Source organism: Leptidea sinapis, chromosome 6, assembly GCF_905404315.1.
Source record: "Leptidea sinapis chromosome 6, ilLepSina1.1, whole genome shotgun sequence".
In the NCBI taxonomy this organism is placed as follows: domain Eukaryota; kingdom Metazoa; phylum Arthropoda; class Insecta; order Lepidoptera; family Pieridae; genus Leptidea; species Leptidea sinapis.
Genome location: NC_066270.1, coordinates 2,695,865 through 2,715,857, shown reverse-complemented (window position 1 = coordinate 2,715,857; position 19,993 = coordinate 2,695,865). Strand labels below are relative to the sequence as shown.

Genomic DNA, 19,993 nt, shown 5'->3' with positions numbered 1-19,993 from the left:
ACGTCATACGACTCGTAGAAGCACAGCTGTCGCTTGATTTAAATTTACTTTTTTTACTTACTCGTGTAAGCATTGAGGTTTTGACGTTGGCGTACTTTTGTTGCATCACTTTGCATTTATTGTAATTGAAATGATTTGTAAAACGATGAAGCTGTAAATATTGACTTGAAAGAGTGGCAATGAATGTATACACTTCTACAATAAAGTCCCAGCCACTGTTCAGGCATTATCTATAAATAAATTTAAATGTTTTATAAAAAAATGGCTCTGTCGTAAATCCTATTACTCCACTGCTGAATATCTAAATGATCGGACAGCCTGGGACTAGATTGTGATTATTTTATAGCGACTGTACAATATTGTATATTTTTATTGAAAAGAGCGCAAAAAAAAGAATGCTGGGAGAGTTTCTTGCGCCGCTTCTTCTCTCTCAGAGCGCCATTTGTTTCCGAAGCGGTAGTAGTATCTAGTAGTATAAGAAACGACATCAAAAAGAATTCTAAAGGAATCATTTTTGAGAAAATAAATGCCTTTTATGCCTTTTATGAAGTTTTTGCAACTTCTTTTCATTAATATCAACCTTTTCCGTAGTGGTGGTATACTTGTATGTGTCATTGCCCTGACGTACATGATAAAGTGATTTTGATTTGATTTCATTTGATTATCTCAATCCAAGTTTTGTGGTAAGTACTAGGTACGCAGCTGTTGGCAAGCGCAGGCCACTCAGTCTGTAGCCGTATTTACAATTACTAGCTATAATTTGTTAGTAATTTAAAAACCCAAGAATATTTTTATATAATCTCGCTAAGCAGAACAGAGTTAATTATAATATTTAATCACAGCATAAAATAAAACAACCAAATTAAAAGAATAAACCATTATTCTATAATAGTAACTGTGTCGAAATATTTACAAATAAAATATTGTGCTGTGTTACTTTTCAAAGGCAGACAGGATAAATTAACGGAATTTTATTACAGATAATTGTTGTGTCTGTCTGTGTGTATTATCCACGATATTATCTACTGTCATACGATTTTATAAATATAAGATTTGCAACTATAGTTTCGCTTTTGAAGAGTAACACATCACATAAAACACCTCAAAGAATGTAAAAGCGAACATGATAGGTCGTAAGAATTTAAATAAACAAGATTTTTAAACAATTCTTTGGAATGAATTATCCATATTATATGACAAGTGAGAATACTTTGATGAATACGTTTATATATTATTTAATATTTATATATAATAAAAGAAATAAGAAATACATTTAATATAATACATGCCCGGCAAAGGCAATGTTAAGATTGATCTAACCTGGCGAAAAAACTGGGATTTTTTTTTCTGCTAATGCCATTTCAAATACCAAATATTAGGGCATAGGATTTATTGGAGTTATTAAAGTTATACTTCTTTAGGCGCGTTATGGAAAAATTATGAGAGTGAAATCTTAGACGCACGCATAACTGTAACACAAAAGTAACAGGTTGAAGTTGGTAACTAAAATTTTCTCACGTTATTTTTTTATGGTTTCTTCGTCCATTACTAGGACAGGAGACAGGTTCAAGCCCATGCAGCCGTATTCATTATTTGATAATTAACTGCCATCTTTGCAAGATTTTTACGAAATTGTTCTTTCTACAAACGTAGAATAGCACGAGGAATAAATCGTTTTAATGATTTTTGTTAGGCCAAAGAAGTATAACTTCTTGCCTGCATACATAAGTACACACACATTTTTATTTTTAATAGTCCACGGTGTTTCCATACAAGTTTTTTTAATTATTTACGTGAGAAATTTTCTATCCAACCCTCTCGTGAGATTAAGCCTACAATTGTAACTAAACATATTAGGTATATTAAAAACTTACATACCAAAAAATTATGTATTTCTGTATGTATAATCTGTAAGTCAATTCTTTGGATTATAATGTAACCGTAAGCGCTTTGAACTCCCGCAATACTTTAATAAAAATTTGCTAAACACAGCCCTTCATATTGAGGTTACGTTATGAATGAAAACACTTATACCTGTGAATTGATAAAGATTTTCAGAACAAAAAAAAATATATCACATTAATCGGTATTCAAACAAATATTTCCAAGATGGTGTGCGCCTTTACGTGACAAAAAGTAGAGTCAGCAAAATAATTCCAAAAGGACAAAAGCCAAAATAGCAAGCCGTACCGAGTTGCTATCCAATTGAAGATTTTTCTTAGGACTATGACAAAGATCTGTATCGACGCCTTTTTAAATTTGGCATAAAATAAAACGAAGCAAGCAAATCTTTTTTTTTTTTGACAGTAAGAGACGAGAGCAGGACGTTCAGCTGATGGTTATACGCCCATGCCCACTCATTTCTGTAATTAGCTGTAAGTTTTTATTATATTTTTATTTTGTGTAAATAGCTGTTGATATTCCTTGAAATAAATAAATAACTCTTCTTTGATAAGTGAACACCAGCGCCCATATTCTCCTGCAACACCAGAGGAAACACAGGAGCGTGACCGAACGTTTAGCAAGGTGTACGCCCTTTTTTTATGACTATGAGGGACGAGACAAGGTTCAGCGCTGATGGTATTTGGTACACCCTGGCCATTACAATGCAGTGCCGCCCAGGATTATTGAGAATCCCAAAAATTCTGAGCGGCAACACAATTGCGCTCGTCACCTTGTGACATAAGATTTTAAGTATCATTTGCCATGTAGTCACTAGCTACTAACACATAACTGCTTCATGGCAGAAATTCTAACGAGATGCTGCGAGAGAGCCAAAACATTTGTGACACAGTAATATTTAATATTAGCTCTGGTACTAAAACAGATTGATTTGTGATATAGAATTAACATTTGTCGCAAATACTGAAAGAGTTTTTAATTTAATGGATTAGCAAAAATACATCTGTAGAATATGTTATTCTCTCCCTACATGTTCTCAAACTCTCTACTCTAATAATTAAATACCTGCACTAAATGTTCGAACAAAACTGCAAAATTTGGTTCAGTTTTAACACTATACCTTAGTAGACCCAGTAATATTGGAAGAAAAACATCAAATTAATTTCATAATAATAACTGTGCGCAAACAATTTCGCGAACAAAAAGAAATTTATATTAGTATTTAAAGAATAATTTAAACAGTAATTGTTTGTGTATTTTTAAAATCTTCAAGTAGACTCATCTGATTAGAACACTTTAAGTACTTTTAAGTTTAACAAAAGGCGAGAAATACACTCTGTGCTAGTATTAAAAACGATTATAAACTCACGGTGAAATGATGTAATAAAAATGTCGTGATAAATAAAATTTAATAAGAAAAGAAGACAAAAAATTGCGTCCCAATTAGGACACTTTTGAGTCACGCTATGTGCGTGCTAAATCATTAGTTAAAACCATAATGCATTTGAATTTAACAAGGACTTATAACGAGACATTTCCCGTGAGCATTTTGGACATTCCCGACATGAGATTTAGCCTACAATTTTTACTAAACATATTAATGATGAAAGTCATGATCACATGACGACAAACGCTCTAGGCTAATAGTATAAAGATCATACTCTGTCTCGTAAGATTAATTTTATAGCTATAATATAATTTATATAAATATAGTTTACATACGCATGGTTTTTTGTTGTGTCATAATAATAACGATAACAATAGGAACAGTAGTTTTCAGACTGAATGCAGTTCAAGGAGCTCAATTTTAATTAAAATAACTCTAATAATAAAGCTCCAGCCGAGAAACAAACAAAAATTGTAACACAATTCTACATTTTGAACTTTAAGGCTGGTATGTGCAAAAGAGCACACAACAGCGGCAATACTGCTCTAAGCGTTCTTTTTTAAATATAAATTTAAAAAATAATGCATTATTTATATCCAAAAAAGTGCTTTTTCCAAGTGTCTAAAATTCTGAGCACCTAAGAATTATATTTAGATAAATCTATTTATTATTATATTGCCGTTTCAAACAAATTCTTAATGAGGTTAGCTTTTTCCGAACAATTCTTTAGTAACATTTCCAATACTATTTGGGATTCCACTAGAACCAAAGAGAATAGAAATACTATGGAAAAAGAGGTAAAAATTGAAATTTAGTTTAGTGTGAAACGTGCAGTGAGATTTGACCATAAGTTTGAAATAGTAATTACAATATGGCGACGAAGTATAATCCGCCTAAGTTTTAAAGCCAAATGTTACTTAAAACGTAGTGGATATCGGCTCTCTCCTTTTTTTACAAGATCTGTCATCTACCAATCACTGCACGTTTCATACAATTGCTTTTATCTTAGAGAGTTTCGCTAGGCTGACTGGAAGTATGAAACTACCGGAATTCCGGAGTGTTATCTGTAAGAAATTGTTTATATGTAGGATCAAAATTAATAATTCTGTGTTCTGGTGCTAAAATGGCCAATATCAATTTTTGCTCTTAATAGTAACTTTAAATAAATGATTTTATTTAGAGATAACCACTGAATTGCGACTGAGACTTTATAATAGAAATGTATAATATATTCACCCTTGGGAGCTGTTTTCTATCTAAGTACCAAACAATTCCTTATTTTCTAGTGTTATAACAATTAAAGTCACCAGCAAGAGCATAAATTGATAGTGACCCTTTTAGCACCAGACCACAGGATTATGTTGAAATCACAATTTTTTTATATGTTACAAATCTTTAAACAAAGCACAATATGTTATTATATTTTATTATTGTGTCGAAGAACATGACTGAAAACATAAAATAATTTAAGAAAACAGTGATAAATACCCTATCGATAAGTGTGCATTTATTACTTTAACCAAAAGTAACGTGTTACTTATTTAGTGCTTCCTTCATACGCCTATCGGCTCCATATAGTTAAGTACTTTTAAATCTTCTTATCATTAAAACGCTACAGCTTTTCATTTGTACTTTACTAAAGTTCACATTTTCACCTATTTTCTCTTTGTCTTTTACCGCAAAATTGACAGTTTCATGTATTCGAGATAATATTAATAATAAAAAATGAACCAGTAACCTACCGGTGTCCTGATTTATATAAAAAGGTATAAACATAATACAATGATTGTAATTGATTTCAAATATATCTAAGAATATTTAATTAACTACCTAAATGATAACTGCAATTTTTTTTGTTGATATACATACTTAATTACTCAATACTGTCTGTGGCATGGCTCAGAAGCGGAAGTTACAATTCACAAGTTCAATAATCACATTTTTTTGTATACATATAATATTTATATATCTTTATCACTGACCTGTATAAATACCATTCGACAGGCTTTTCCATATGTCTGAAAGAAAATGTTTTATGCGTATTTGAAGCGCCACTCGCGAGCGTCCCGAGAACTAATTTTGACGTATAATACAAATGGCTGCGAAGGAACGTACAATACCTACTATGAAGTATTTTGCATTTATTAATTAATTTCGTTCGTTTTACGTGTTATTTATACTTCAAGAATCAACGTTATAAAGTACAATTTTTTTATTTTCTGTAAATAGTTTCCCACCATCTATCGATGTTTGCTGAGGTTGTCATCACTAGTTTTAGTCCCGCAGACTCTCGCTACATGGCCAACAGCGCCAAAATGGCGAATATCCAACAGACACAAAAGCACTTTTTGACAGCCGCCAGTCCAGTGGTATATAGTAGAGGTCAGTGCTTTAGAGATTTTCTTCTCTCTCGCACACTTTGTTTACCTATACGCTGGTATATAGTAAGTCTATGGGTGGAACCATAGCAGAATCAAACTTCATTAGTTGGACGGCGTTGAGCTATCATACGGTTTCAAACGTGATTAGTACAGAGACGTTGCCATTGGAAGTTCTCTCTTAACCGGAACCAGTACTAAAGATAGTAGCAGTGGGCACGACCCTTTGCTTGCACATGAGTTAAGATTTATTCCGTTAATCGTTCCTGAAGGAGCCAGATAAAACCGAATTCCACCAGTCTCGTAAGTATATATATATCAACAAAAATAACATCTCAAACGTTACACTGAAAAGCAACATTAGGCAATTGACACACTGGTCGCTTTTGCTTGCCTAACAGAGGCGACTTCTTCACATAATACAAGTACTGAAGCTATAGTAAAATTAGCTTAAAATGTAAAAAAAAATTAACTAAATGAGGCTTAAGGTAGCGACGGGCGATTTTTTCAGATAAATAATCGACTGAATCGAAAATTGTACCAATGCAGATTCGAACATCGATTTAGTAATTCCTTAACATGACAAATCGAATAAGAATCGATAAACTTCAGAAGCAATCGAAAATGAAATCTAGTTACTTAATAGGTGCCCTGCGCTGTAAATTATTAGTTTAAGTTGACACTGTAACTGAGTCGAGCACCCGCCGATGCCTTTGTTCGATAAAAATCGACTTATATCGAGTAAACTAAATAATCGACAATCGTTTTAGTAATAATCGCCCATCCCTACTTTAAAGCCATTTCTTGCGATAGAATTGATTTAAGGCCGCTGCTAGTCCACACTGATGATCGACTCCCTGCCTTGACCAACGCCGATGTATTTGACTGAAAATAAAAAAAAATATTATGAGAGTTCAAATAATAGTAATGCATCTCTAGACCTCTGTGTTGGATTTTGGGCTATCCCGCAGACACCTAATAAGGGGCTAACGTATCCAGATACCAGATTAAGAAAAAAGTTCTTATATAAATTCACAGCAGGCAATAGTAATTATCTATGTTGTTACCATAACCTTACAAATTACAATATATTATCTGCCTTATTCATAATAAAACGCTTTTCGAAGATATAAAGCTATATTAGTTAAAACGTGTTTTAAGCCTATCGGACGTTCGATAAATTTCCTTATTCATATTCGATAGATAAATCTCCCACAACTAATACGTCTCTATAGTACGCAATGATGCCATTTCGTCCAAAAAAACATGATTTTAATGGCCATGGCCCCATGGCCTAAACAATTCTATTATATTATCAGACTCCAAAAGCTGCCTTCAATCCATCCTCTCAAATCCATTTCGCTCAAAAAGTAGGTTTCCAATTATACTTAAGATAAGAGAAAACTTGAAAGAGTGCTATGATCTCAACATCAACATAGTTCTAGCATGGATACCAGGCCATGCAGGTATAATCGGCAATGAAAATGCTGATACTTGTGCCAGGTCAGCTGCTCATACAGGTTCCCAACAACATTCTCAAATCTTCTCTAATGACTTGCGCTCCACTTTGAAAATAAATATGTTTGAGAGGTGGTCAAACATCTGGCAGGTTTCCAAAACTGCTAAAGGCGTCTTTTATGGTGATATACAACCTGTAATCCCTTTAAAACCGTGGTTCTCGAAATTTAGATTCCCCAATAAACAATAATATCAATAGTTTGCCGGTTACGCTTAAACCACTCTTGCACTCCAGTATTCCTAGCCAAATTAAGAATTAGAGACCATTCTATATGTGACTGTGGAGTTGATGAGGGAAATGTAGACCATTTATTCTTTAATTGCCCTTTAATGAAGTCTTCCTTGTACAACTTTATACCTCCTGAAATCCCCCGCCCCACCTCCATGAAATGCCTCCTCACCTTTGTTTTCACTCCTTTTGTAAATACTTTATGTAAATATATTAAATAGAATAATATTAAGTTATAACTAACACAATAAATGTTTTATATAAGTAATATTATCAGTGTTTGTCCATTATAATCTAACAGCAATCTAACATATTTGTTTCAGGTATAATAAGAAAATAAATCTGTTTTGATTCTGGGCACCGGTCATTACTATAATCACTTATAAATTCGTTTACACCGATCAAATGACACTTTCTAAGCTTGTTGGTCTACTGAAACGTGACATTGGCGAGTTGTGGTGCCCCTTCCACAGAAGCCACTAGAAAGAATAGAATAGAATAGAAGCTATTTATCACATTGCTTAACGAACAGCTGATCGATGTCGGCCATGTTTTTTTGCGTTCGAGTGCTTAAAATAGGTTTATAGAAGGGTCCTAGCTACTATACGTCACGTCAGCTTTATCGAAGAGATAATGAGCGTTTTAGCTCTAAAATGCGATTATGAATACCATTTTTTAACAAGCGTATATTAGCGATGTTTTAAATCTCCGCTAAGTCATTATGAATAAGACGGTATGTGTTAGCTAGTGGTTTAACATATAAAAATACTAAGGATCCAAGCGTGGCTGTATGTTTACGACTTGTCAATAAAAATCGGTTACAGTAACAATAGATTCGCTTTCCATTTATATGTTGCTGCATTTCCGTTAGAGATGTTCTTCCCTCTCGCAAGCTTTGTTTGTCTATGGTTATGATCATTATCTAATATATAAAATCTCGTGTCATGGTGTTAAACATAGAACTCCTCCGAAACGGCTTGACCGATTCTCATGAAATTTTGAGAGCATATTGGGTAGGTGTGAGAATCAGACAACATCTATTTTTCATCCCCCTAAATGTTAAGGTTTTTTTAAATATTTTTGACATTTTTTTAAATTTGTTTGATTATGAGTCAGCATTAAAAAATACATACAACTTCAAATTTTCACCCATCTACGATCAACACTTTTGTATCGCGATTTTTATATCGGCAATACAACGTTTGCAGCTAGTTATATATATATCTTAAATAAATTACTTGGCCAATGTACATTCAGTACCCCGCGCCCGCTTAACTTGGCTCACCGATTTTTTTCGCATTCCGAGCATATAGGTTTACGGATATTACTACTGTGTGAGGTTTAAGCTTGTATGGTCTTCAAAGTTTATGTTATAGTTTCCCATCTAATCTTACTTGAAAAAAAAAGAATCTCTAAATCAAATAAATTATATATTTAGGAAACACGATGTAGCGCGCGGCTACTAGATTTCTTACAGGTTGTTCCGAAATGATATTATTGAAAATTGATTTATGTGAATTATGTATTTTATTTTTGAATATTATTTTTATGATTACGGTTAACACTTTGGTGGACAGTACTATATCAGTGTTTGCGGCTACTGAGACACTACGTATTTTCATACATTGCCTACGGGCGTACACAACGGCCTTAGACGTACACACTTTAATCCGCAGTTCCATATAATTTCATGATTTCATTGAGTTGATTCGAGACAGAATATGAAGTTTTGTCAGCATCGACATCAGCATAACTAGACGAAGAGTATGTTGACACGCCAGATGATATAGCAGCTCTAGTCTAGTCTATATGAGGCAAGAGCTTCATTGGCTGAACTCGTAGACCCGGAACGGGATGTTTGATACTGATCGTCAGATACGTACTCTCCATCACCAGCAAATGGGTCTTCACTCGATTCAAATAGGTCTTGAAGTGTCTGTTCATTTTCATACGAGTCTCGAGATATTTGCAAAAAGAAATTTAGTACAACAAAATCGGGTTTACAACAAACATTATCAACGTAAGTACGTTGTTTAGATTTGCAACTAGACTTTAATTAGTATTTAGTATGCTTAGGCATACAATAAAATTAAAATTTTAATAAAACAACAATAAAATTTCATGGAAAACAAACAGAAGTTACTTTTTAGATAAAAATTGCGCGCGAAAACATTTAGCGACATGTCGGAACACCGCAGCGGCGCACTACTCGACTGATCGTATGAAACTATGACGCGTAGTGTGCTTAGGGAGGGGACCACAAAAGACGTGAATATGAGCATGAACGTTCTTTATTTGGCTATTTTTTTGGAAATTGTGTTGTGACAGTACTAAAGTCTTAATTATACCTGTGGTGACAGTACAACATGGCGCTCTTTATGATAGTATGGAAAATCAGTCGTCGTTTGGCGTACTGATTTTATGCAAGTAAAAACTCAGACGTCGACAGGCGTACTGCCGTATCACTTTGAGCTACATAGACGCCTGTGACCGTTACTGTCCACCAACGTGTTTAGTAGTTCTACCCGTAGGTTTATTTATTTATTTATTTTATTTTATTTATTAGGAACAACAAACAACTATACATGACATCTTACTTAATAATTACAATTCTTACAATATAAATACATGTATAATCAACTAAGTTATCCACAGATTACTTATTTGTGTTAGAGAAACAAATTCACTAAACTCACCTTATCACAAAGGTTTTAAATACACACATATACACATACATAGAATCATACAAATATATATATTAAAACTTATCCACATTATATAACAATATTAGTCACAAAGATTACGAAATTATTTTATGCAACTTGTAAAATATCAGTTTCTTTCCCACTCTTGTTTCTAGTATGTCAATGTCAAGGAAGTTTTGGTTATAGTATGAGACCATCCTATGAATTGGAGAGCGCATGCCAGCATTTGTACGACACTTTTTTAAGGCAAAAAGTTGATGAGCGCGTGTAGCCCTAGAGAGATGACGTACAGGAACTCGGTAATACAGCTTGCATGTTAGATCAATGCAATCATATTTATCGTCGCCATTGTAACGCCAAGCTGTATTTTATTTATGCCAATAAAAGACGAGACGAGCAGGACGTACAGCTGATTGTAATTGATACGCACTGCCCATTACAATGCAGTGCCGTTCAAAATTCTTGAAAACCCCAAAAATTCTGTGCAGTACAATAATTGCGCTCGTCACCTTGAGACATAAGATGTTAAGTCTCGTTTGACCAATAATTTCACTAGCTACGGCGCCCTTCAGACCGAAACACTGTAATGCTTACACATTACTGCTTCACGCCAGAAATAGGCGACGTTGTGGTACCCATAATCTAGCCGGCATCCTGTAAACTTGAAGATGAACAGGATGAGAGCTGAATGTAAAGTGAAACTCACCAGGAACGTTTAGGTGGTCCTCGATCAGTTTGACGTAGATTTGCGCCTGCGTCGGCAGTTTGTCCACGCTTCGCACGGCTTCCGTACTGCACTCCCAGCCCGTCACGGTCACGTACTCGACCTGCAACCATAACGTGTCGTCACAATGTGTCACGTCAAAAAACCACAGTAGTAAAACAAATAATCTAATATATAAAATTCTCATGTCGCGGTGTTTGTAGTTAAACTTCTTCGAAACGGCTTCACTGATTCTCATGAAATTTTAAGTGCACATTGGGTAGGTCTGAGAATCGGACAACATATATTTTTCATCCCCCTAAATGTTAGGGTGTACCACGCCAAATTTTTTTTTTAATTTTTTTGACATTTTATTTTTTATTTTTTTTGTTTTCACCCATCTACGATCAACAGTTACTTTTGTATCGCGATTTGAATATCGGCAATACAACGTTTGCTGGGTCAGCTAGCATATCTATAAAAATAGTCTTGATCGCGTGAGACAACTGATGAAAAGTTAGAGGTGTTCGCAACGGCTATATATTAAAATCGCGTTACGAGGGCTGCACTAAAAGTATCGGGAATGGAATATTTCCACTGTTCCTGTCATATTGAAATCTTTTTAATTGAAAACTCCTTGGTTTTAAAAATCGCATACCATTTAAATATTTAAAAAAAAATCTCAGTCTTGTCACAACGTTTTTTCAAACTTGTTTAGTCGTTGAGAAAATGGAATTGACTCGAGAAAATTCTACAGCGATGATTTATTATGACTTTCGAAGTGGTTTAACACAAAAACAGTGTGTTGACCGGATGATTTCTGCATTTGGTGATGAAGCCCCATCCAAAACCACAATTTATCGCTGGCTTGCTGAATTTCAACGTGGACGTGTCAAGCTCAGTGATGATCCCCGTCAAGGTCGTCCAAAAACTGCAGTCACCAAAGAAAACGTTGATGCTGTGCGTAAGCTGATTGAAGAAGATCGACATGTGACATACCGCGAAATTCAGGCAACTTTAGACATTGGCATGAGTCAAATACAAATAATCTTGAATGAACAATTAGGTGTAATAAAGTTGTTTTCCCGATGGATACCGCATTTGCTCTGTGAAGAGCAAAAAGCGGCTCGCGTTACTTGGTGCAACAGAACTCCCGAAAGTTTCCACGCAGGATCCTCAAATCCTGTATACAACATCGTATCAGGTGACTTATCCTCGATATACGCGTACGAACCCGAAACAAAAAACCAGTCACGAGTTTGGGTGTTCGAAAATGCGAGCTGCAAGCGCCAGCAAAATACAAATATATTCTTTGGTTATAACCACACTGATATATTAGAACAAAAAATAATCTAACGCGATGCATAGCCGAACAAAATATATTCGATTGCCTATTATTTCCTATTACAGCTGGACTTTCATTTGAATTTAGTTCTTGTGCAGTCCTCTTACAACATAATTTGGCAGGTGACAATAATGGCGTCTCGCATAAATATTAAACGACTTTTATTTGAATTTAGTTCTTATCCGGTCCTATTAGAGCATAATTTGTCAGGTGACAAAAATCACGTTTTAATAAATAATAGGTTATATGATTATAAATATATACTAGGTTTTTTATCCGCTATCTTATATAAAGAACAGGTTTATTACGTTAGTGTGCATGACAAGCTACGTCTTACACTCGCGATTTGTATTACCCATACTTAGATAATTTATACGTCTAGATAAACTGAGACAGTTGTGTAAACGTCGAAAAAAAGTTAGAGTGTAGAGTTAACCTCTAATTTGAGTCAACCTCAAATCTCGAGTGTAAGACGTAGCTTTTACGCACACTAAGGTATTGAATCTGGCCTCTTTTTATCGGTTGTCTAACAGCAACAGACTCTTTCTAGTCGTACAAATTCTCTAAGTGTTCTATCCTTTTCAGTAAGAGTTAAAAATGCTTCAGATCTGAGAAGACCGGACGCAAGAAACTCAACGGGTCTCAACTCCGTTAATATTGAAATTGTATTAGATACAAATAACATAGTTCGTGAACTCCTCAATCCTATATAGTTTATGCTATAGTAACCTTTCCTACACAAACGTTTTTAACAATTCTTTTAAATTTCGTAACACATTTGTTTTGTACATTTTCTGGGATCATATTGTAGAAGCATATACATCGCCCAATAAAAGGCTTACTAACTCGACTTAACCGAGTAGTAGGCATAACAATTTTATGTTTGTTCCTCGTGTTAACATTATAATTGTCACAATTTCTAGCAAATTCCTCAATGTGCTTATGTTATACTTCCATAAGTACGGTTCCGTTTTTAAAGTAATAATGAAGATCTTAAACAAATTTGGTTATTAAATAAAATGGTGCTAAAACGATAGATACCTGAACATTACTTAGCTCCGAAATCGACGATGGGAAGTAGTTAATTCTCTTTCCATTCAATGTGTAAGCCACGCCCACTTTGATCTCTTTTAAATTATCTAAGATGTCCAACTTCGTCAGGCATAATCTGTAACAATATTGTGTCAGTTAAAATTTTATTTATCTACACCCATGCTTTAAATCCTCTATTAAAGATTTTGAAACAGTTAGCTTATTGCCAACATTAAAACACCCAATGTCCTAATAACCATTACATCATCCAAATGAGTGTTGTAATGTTGTACTGAATTTCATAAATCCTTTGTAAATTCAGTTCCTTTCAGTAATGGATGATTTTAGGTTACTACTAGAACTGGCTGTTTTAATATTAGCAGTAAGCCAACTGTTTCAGAATATTTAAGAGGATTCATGTTCTGGATGCAGATAAAGTCTTGTATGCAATCATTGATAATTAGGTATTAAAACACTCATGTGATACTATTATCACATAAACCCACATTCGTGTTTTAATACCCCATAGTCAATGTAGTGCATTGTATTTATATATTATATATCAAGGATTTTACCAGTGGGAGGCTCCCTTGCACCGGATGCCGGCTAGATCATAAGTACCACAACGGCGCTTATTTCTGCCGTGAAGCAGTCATGTGTAAGCATTACTGTGCTTCGGTCTGAAAGGCGCCGTAGCTAGTGAAATTACTGGGCAAATGAGACTTAACATCTTATGTCTCAAGGTGACGAGCGCACTTGTAGTGCCGCTCAGAATTTTTGGGTTTTTCAATAATCTTAAGCTCTTCTCGTCTCGTCCCTTATTTTCATAAAAAGAATCAAAGATATTTAAATAGATGCTTATAAGAACATTATATTATTTATACATAAACATCGGTAATCAAATTGGACCCGACAGACGTTGTTCTGTATATAATAAATAAAATACAGTTTTTTATGAATTTGTCAATAATATTTCATAACATCAAGATTTATTTCGTAAAATATGCTCCCTGTTGTTGTAATGAAATTGTTTCGCAGCAGAACTGTCACACCGTGCGTCAATAAATTCTCTCATAGAAAATATGTCCATACAAAACAAATATCAGACGACGGGGGACACATCAAAGGAAAAATAAAATTGTTGTTTTTATTTAATTCCGAACACTTTCATATTTATTCACCTTTGAAACCTTCCCTGGACTTCCACAAATAATTCAAGACCAAAATAGCCAAATCGGTCCAGCCGTTCTCGAGCGAGACTAACGAACAGCAATTTATTTTTATAGATAAGACTAGCTGACCCGACAGATGTTGTACTGTATATAATAAATAAAATAATTATGTATGGACACATCAAAGGAAAAACAAATTTGTTGTATTTATTTCATTTAGCAGCATTTTCCTATTTATTTACCTTTTAAACCTTCTCTGGACTTCCACAAATAATTCAAGACCTAAATTTGCCAAATCGATCCAGCCGATGTCGAGTTTTAGCGAGGCTAACGAACAGCAATTCATTTTTATATATATAGATACAATATCACTTAATGAAAGGCAAAAACTACAAACCATTCCACAACGAATGCCTCAGACATATTGGCCGCCCCTATTTTATTCATAAATTTCCGTGATTATAATGCTTCGTGTGCCAGACAGGTGAAATACGCTCTGTGTGCTATCACACACAAATGCAAATTAGTAGCTGTTTAAAACGTGTTTTTTTGGTTGTTTGATAACAACATAAGTATAGTAGTAGTAGGTATAGATGCGTCACTCACGAGCTGTATCCGTTGACTAACGCGGTGTAGTTAAGCAACACGAGGTCGAGCCAACCGCATCGTCGCACTCGCCGCGTGGTCACGCCCACTTCGTGTCCGCGCTCTTGCAGCAACTTGCCCGTCTCCTGAACACAATATTTTTTTTTATATTCACACACTTTTACAAAAAATATCTTGTCCCAAACTAGGCATAGCCTGTACTACCTATAGGTACAAGACAATGATATATTTAATGCAATATACTTAATTAAACATACATAAAACAGCCATATTCATCATGTTTTTTTTTTCGGTTTTCATGGAGCTTTCTTCCACGTACTACAAAGCTGTGGAATGAGCTTCCTTGTGCGGTGTTTCAGGGACGATACGACATGGGTACCTTCAAAAAAAGCGGGTACACCTTCCTTAAAGGCCGGCAACGCTCCTGTGATTCCTCTGGTGTTGCAAGAGATTGTGGGCGGCGGTGATCACTTAACAACAGGTACGCTCGTTTGTCCTCCTATTCCATAAAAAAAAATGGACCTACCGGGATTCGAACCCGGGAACTGAGCTAGAGGAGCTTAGTAGTCAGGGTCACTAACCATTCGGCTGTATGGGTCGTCAACAATATAAAAAGATTTATAAAAGACGGGCTATAACTACAGTTAGCGCGCGAGTTATCTTTATCCGCGCGAGTTAGTTTTACGAGTAGGAGGCTCCTTTTTCTACGGCGCCTATTTCTGCAGTGAAGCAGTAATGTTTAAACAGTGTCGCTCTGTAGCAATATTATATTTTTGGGTTCAGGACCCGCTATTACAAAATAGCAAGGTCTATGATTGACAATCACGGACCTCGATCGATCAAAGGACGAACATCCAGTGTCAGGGTTCATTAATAAAAAACATTTATTTTCTCAAAATTGTTTCCTTTGGAATTATTTTTGATGTCACTTAAACCATCATCACTTCATAAAAGACGGCGCTGTTAGACGGAAAAGAAGCGCGACAAGAAACTCTCACAGTAGACGTTTTGAGCTCTTTAAAAGATAAACAATACTGTACTATGTCATTTACAAATTGCTAAAAATCTCAGGACGTGCGATCGTTTAGAAAATCTGCTGTTAAGTAATATTTACAGTATAATTTTGTGACTATAACAGTCACAAAATTAATGAGCAGATAATGCCGCAAAACCCGCACCCTTTCACGTCAAAAATAACATCAGGGCATCATTAATTTCATTCTTTTAAAAAAATGCAACTATCTGTTGTATATTTGTCTATGATAAATAAATCTGTGGTATGTCTACGGATATTGATATGAAAGATAACTCTGTGACATAGAATAAAGAAGTTTCACTTTGTTCGGACGGATGAGTTTCATTATTAAGATCCCCGACCAATTAAAAGACAAAATCCCACACATAAAACTTGGTGTCAGAAGTGGGATGTTAATAATGTAAAAAAAAAATACTCACGTCGTTGAGTTCTGTAGGGAAAGGTCCGTCGCCAACTCTCGTGGTGTAGGCCTTCACGACGCCCAGTACTTCTCCGATAAGGCATGGGGGTATTCCGAGTCCTGTGCACACGCCGCCTATACTGCAATTTGATGACGTCACGTAGGGGTACGTACCTGGATGGATATAATAATAATAAATAACACTCTAACGCAACATTTCTACATCTAGGCTCAAAAAGGCATATCAGACTATAGATTCCTACTACTACGATAAACTTAAAATATACACACGTCTAGAATCTAGATAGATTGTGGAAACCAGGGATGTTGCGAACATTCGCATCTGCATCCGCAAATGCGGAACATCCGCATTGTTTTGGACATCTGCATCTGCTTCCGCATCCGCATTAATCAATGCGAATGTTCATGCGGATGCGAATATTATACAAGTAGCGACAAGAAAGAAATTGGGCGGGGCCGGTGATTGACGCGTGCCGGTCGCACGTGACAATAACCAATGGGAGCGAAGAAATTAGTGACAAGATTCGACACGTTTGTTTGTTTTCGCTAGTGCATCATTTGTTTGTTCCTTTCCTTGCAAGTGGAAGTGAATAAATACGTGTTTGTTTGCGTTGTGAAGTGAAAGTGAACTACTTATCGTATCATAAAGATAAATAGGTATTTTTAATGTTATTGTGATACAGTGTGTAAATAAGAAGAGTTTACAAGAAAACTTTATATTATTTAAGACTAATATCCATAAGATCACAGGGTAACTTCTATTATATTACGCCGGTAATACGTTTTATTGTAGGAAAAAATATCGTTTTATGACGAAATTCGTTATTTTTCCAGTGTGATTCCCGTTATTGATAGTTTATCTATCTAACTATTTAGTCAACAATGTCACCACCGACCAAAAGTAATGTATGGGATTATTTTGAACCAAATAAAGAAGACCAGGATAAAGCTGATTGTAAAATATGCAAAAAAAGCTACTCTCGCAAGGGCCGCACCACGTCGTCTTTAAAAAACCATCTTAAGTCGATGCACTCAGAAGAATTTTCTACATTTGAGAACATTAGTAAAGAAAAAAAATTACAACAGATGAAATCTGACGCAAGTAAGTTTCATAATTAATAGTTTTAATTAATTAATATTTACTTGAGGCATTGTTTGGTTAGTTTAATAAAAGAATAGTTTTAGTTGTGGTTTATTGGCTAAGTTTCCACTCAATATTATAGTTATTTGCTGTCATATAAAACGTCAGTTGTAAAAAGACTAATATATGTAATTCATTTATCTACTTTTTTATTGTTTCAAAATAAAACAACCTGTACATAAATGTATATTTTTAATATGATATTAAAATATGAATAGTGAATTACTTAACTCAAAAACTATTCGGCTGATTGCAAAAATTTTATCACTATCAAAAAGTGTACCTTTTCTTTTTAGTGTAGTTTAGCTTCACGCTATATTTAATGTTAATGCCAGAAAACATTAGGGATCCTTCCTTCTTATAAATATTTATAAGGAATAAACTCCTTTTATTTTTATTTTTTGCAATATAAGTTGGACATTTGATAGAAAGGTTTTCTGGTGTTTTAAAATGTCCTCACTTTTTAATTACTTTTAAGTAAATAGTTTTTTACAACGAAAATTTTTATTTATTTGTGTATTTTTCAGATAAAGTTACCACTCCTCTGCAAGAATCAAAGAAACAACTTTCATTAGAGGAAATGGTTCTAAAAGAAAAGAAGTGGGACGTCAATAACTTGAATTCTAAAAAAATTGATAAACTCATTGGAGAAATGATTGCACTTCAAAATTTGCCGTTTAATTTTGTTGAAGGGCTAGGTTTTCGTAGACTGATGCAAGAATTAGCACCAAGATATAACTTTAGGGGACGCAATTTTTTTACAGATTTTGTATGCAAGGAATTATATAGCAAAGTGGCTCAAAAAGTTAAAGGATTAATCGAAAATTTTGATAACATGTCGTTTACGTCTGACATTTGGTCGGATCCTAGCTCAAACGCTTCTTTGCTTAGCCTGACTTGCCATGGAATTGCAGAAAACTTTGATAGATCATCGATAATATTGAAATGTGAGACATTTGACGGCCGTCACACTGGTGACATAGTTGCTGAAAAATTCAGTAACATGCTTTCTGAATGGAACATTAAAAAACAACAACTGCATTGCCTAATCAGAGATGAAGGGTCTAATATGAAACGAGCCGCGCGATTAGCAGCATTAAATGATATAGACTGTACTGTTCACAAGATACAACTGGCTATCCGTAGTTGTTTAGGTTCTCAAGAAAACATAAAAATACTAAAACAAAAATGTAAGAGAATTACGACCCATTTCAATCACTCTACCATTGCCCAGAAACAACTGCAATCAATTCAGGACAGACTGAATCAACCGCACCTGAAAGTGTTTCAAGATTGTGTAACACGATGGAACAGTACATTCTACATGTTCGAGCGTTTTTCAAAGATAAAGGATGCTCTGAGCCTTTACATGAATGATAATGAAATTGACCCTATTCTACCAGAAGAATGGAAAATGATTGAAAGTTTCATTCAATTACTGGGACCTTTTGAGGAAGCAACACGGGAACTGAGCAGCTCTTCTGCTCTTATTTCATCTGTGATACCGATAATACAAATGCTTGAAAAAAAAGTTGATGACTATTTATATTTAACAAGATCGCAAGAGTTTGATCCGATTCGTCAGGCTGTAACGACTTTGAAAAACGAACTTTCTACAAAGTTTTCTAGCTTGGGAGAAAACAATTTATATACCATCGCTACCTACTTAGATCCTCGCTATAAGCACAAATTTTTCACACCGGTGACTGAAGAAAAGATTAAAGATGACATTTTAAAAATGATAAATATTGAGAATGACAATTTTGAATCAGTTAATACCAATGCCAAAAGGGCTAAAATAACTGATTGCATGGAAAATGAAACAGAACAACTAGGACCAGGGACTTCAGGTTTCAACAAAAAGCCATGCTTAAAAAACGACCTGGCTATGATGTTAGATTCGTCGAGTGAAGACGAAAGTCAAGATGAGCCAGAAAATAGTAGCGTTGAAGCTGTATTAAAAAAAGAGTTACTTGCTTACCGTACTAAAAAAAGAATAAATGTGAGTGAAAATCCTTTAAACTGGTGGAGTGTACATCGAGGGGAATTCAAGGTATTATCGCCGATAGTACGAAGATTTTTATCTGCTCCACCGGGCAGTGTTCCTAGCGAACAACTATTTAGTAGCGCGGGATTAATTTACGAACCTCTGCGTAACAGACTAGAACCAGAAAAGGCGGCAATACTACTCTTCATCAAGTATAATGCTCCTATTTTTAAATTCAACTACTGATATAAAAAACAGAAGGTGTTCAGTTACATTATACATGACTTATATTTTTAACATAAAAATAAGTACTTAATTATGTTTGATTACAATAAAAATGTTAATAATTACGTTGTCATTGTTTTAATTCTTCATGGATAGACTTTATTTACATAATATCTTATACATCCGCATCCGCATCTGCATCCGCG

At 34.7% G+C, this 19,993-nt stretch overlaps 2 protein-coding genes across 2 annotated transcripts in view; one reads left to right on the top strand and one right to left on the bottom strand.

Moving 5' to 3' along the window:
- Positions 1-862: 862 nt before the first annotated feature.
- LOC126964870 (adenylosuccinate synthetase) overlaps positions 863-19,993 on the bottom strand; it is a 47,924-nt gene continuing 28,793 nt past the window's right edge. The window contains exons 6-10 of the mRNA XM_050808190.1: positions 16,433-16,587; positions 14,978-15,102; positions 13,209-13,335; positions 10,826-10,946; positions 863-6,552 (exon numbers count right to left, since the gene is read on the bottom strand). Of these exons, the coding sequence (XP_050664147.1) occupies positions 6,500-6,552; positions 10,826-10,946; positions 13,209-13,335; positions 14,978-15,102; positions 16,433-16,587 (581 nt within the window). The 3' untranslated portion in view covers positions 863-6,499. The remainder of the gene's footprint in view (positions 6,553-10,825; positions 10,947-13,208; positions 13,336-14,977; positions 15,103-16,432; positions 16,588-19,993) is intronic.
- LOC126964862 (zinc finger BED domain-containing protein 4-like) lies at positions 16,729-19,912 on the top strand. The gene is made up of 2 exons (XM_050808183.1): positions 16,729-17,536; positions 18,103-19,912. The coding sequence occupies exons 1-2, from the start codon at positions 17,317-17,319 to the stop codon at positions 19,806-19,808; spliced, it is 1,926 nt and encodes a 641-aa protein (XP_050664140.1). The 5' UTR covers positions 16,729-17,316; the 3' UTR covers positions 19,809-19,912.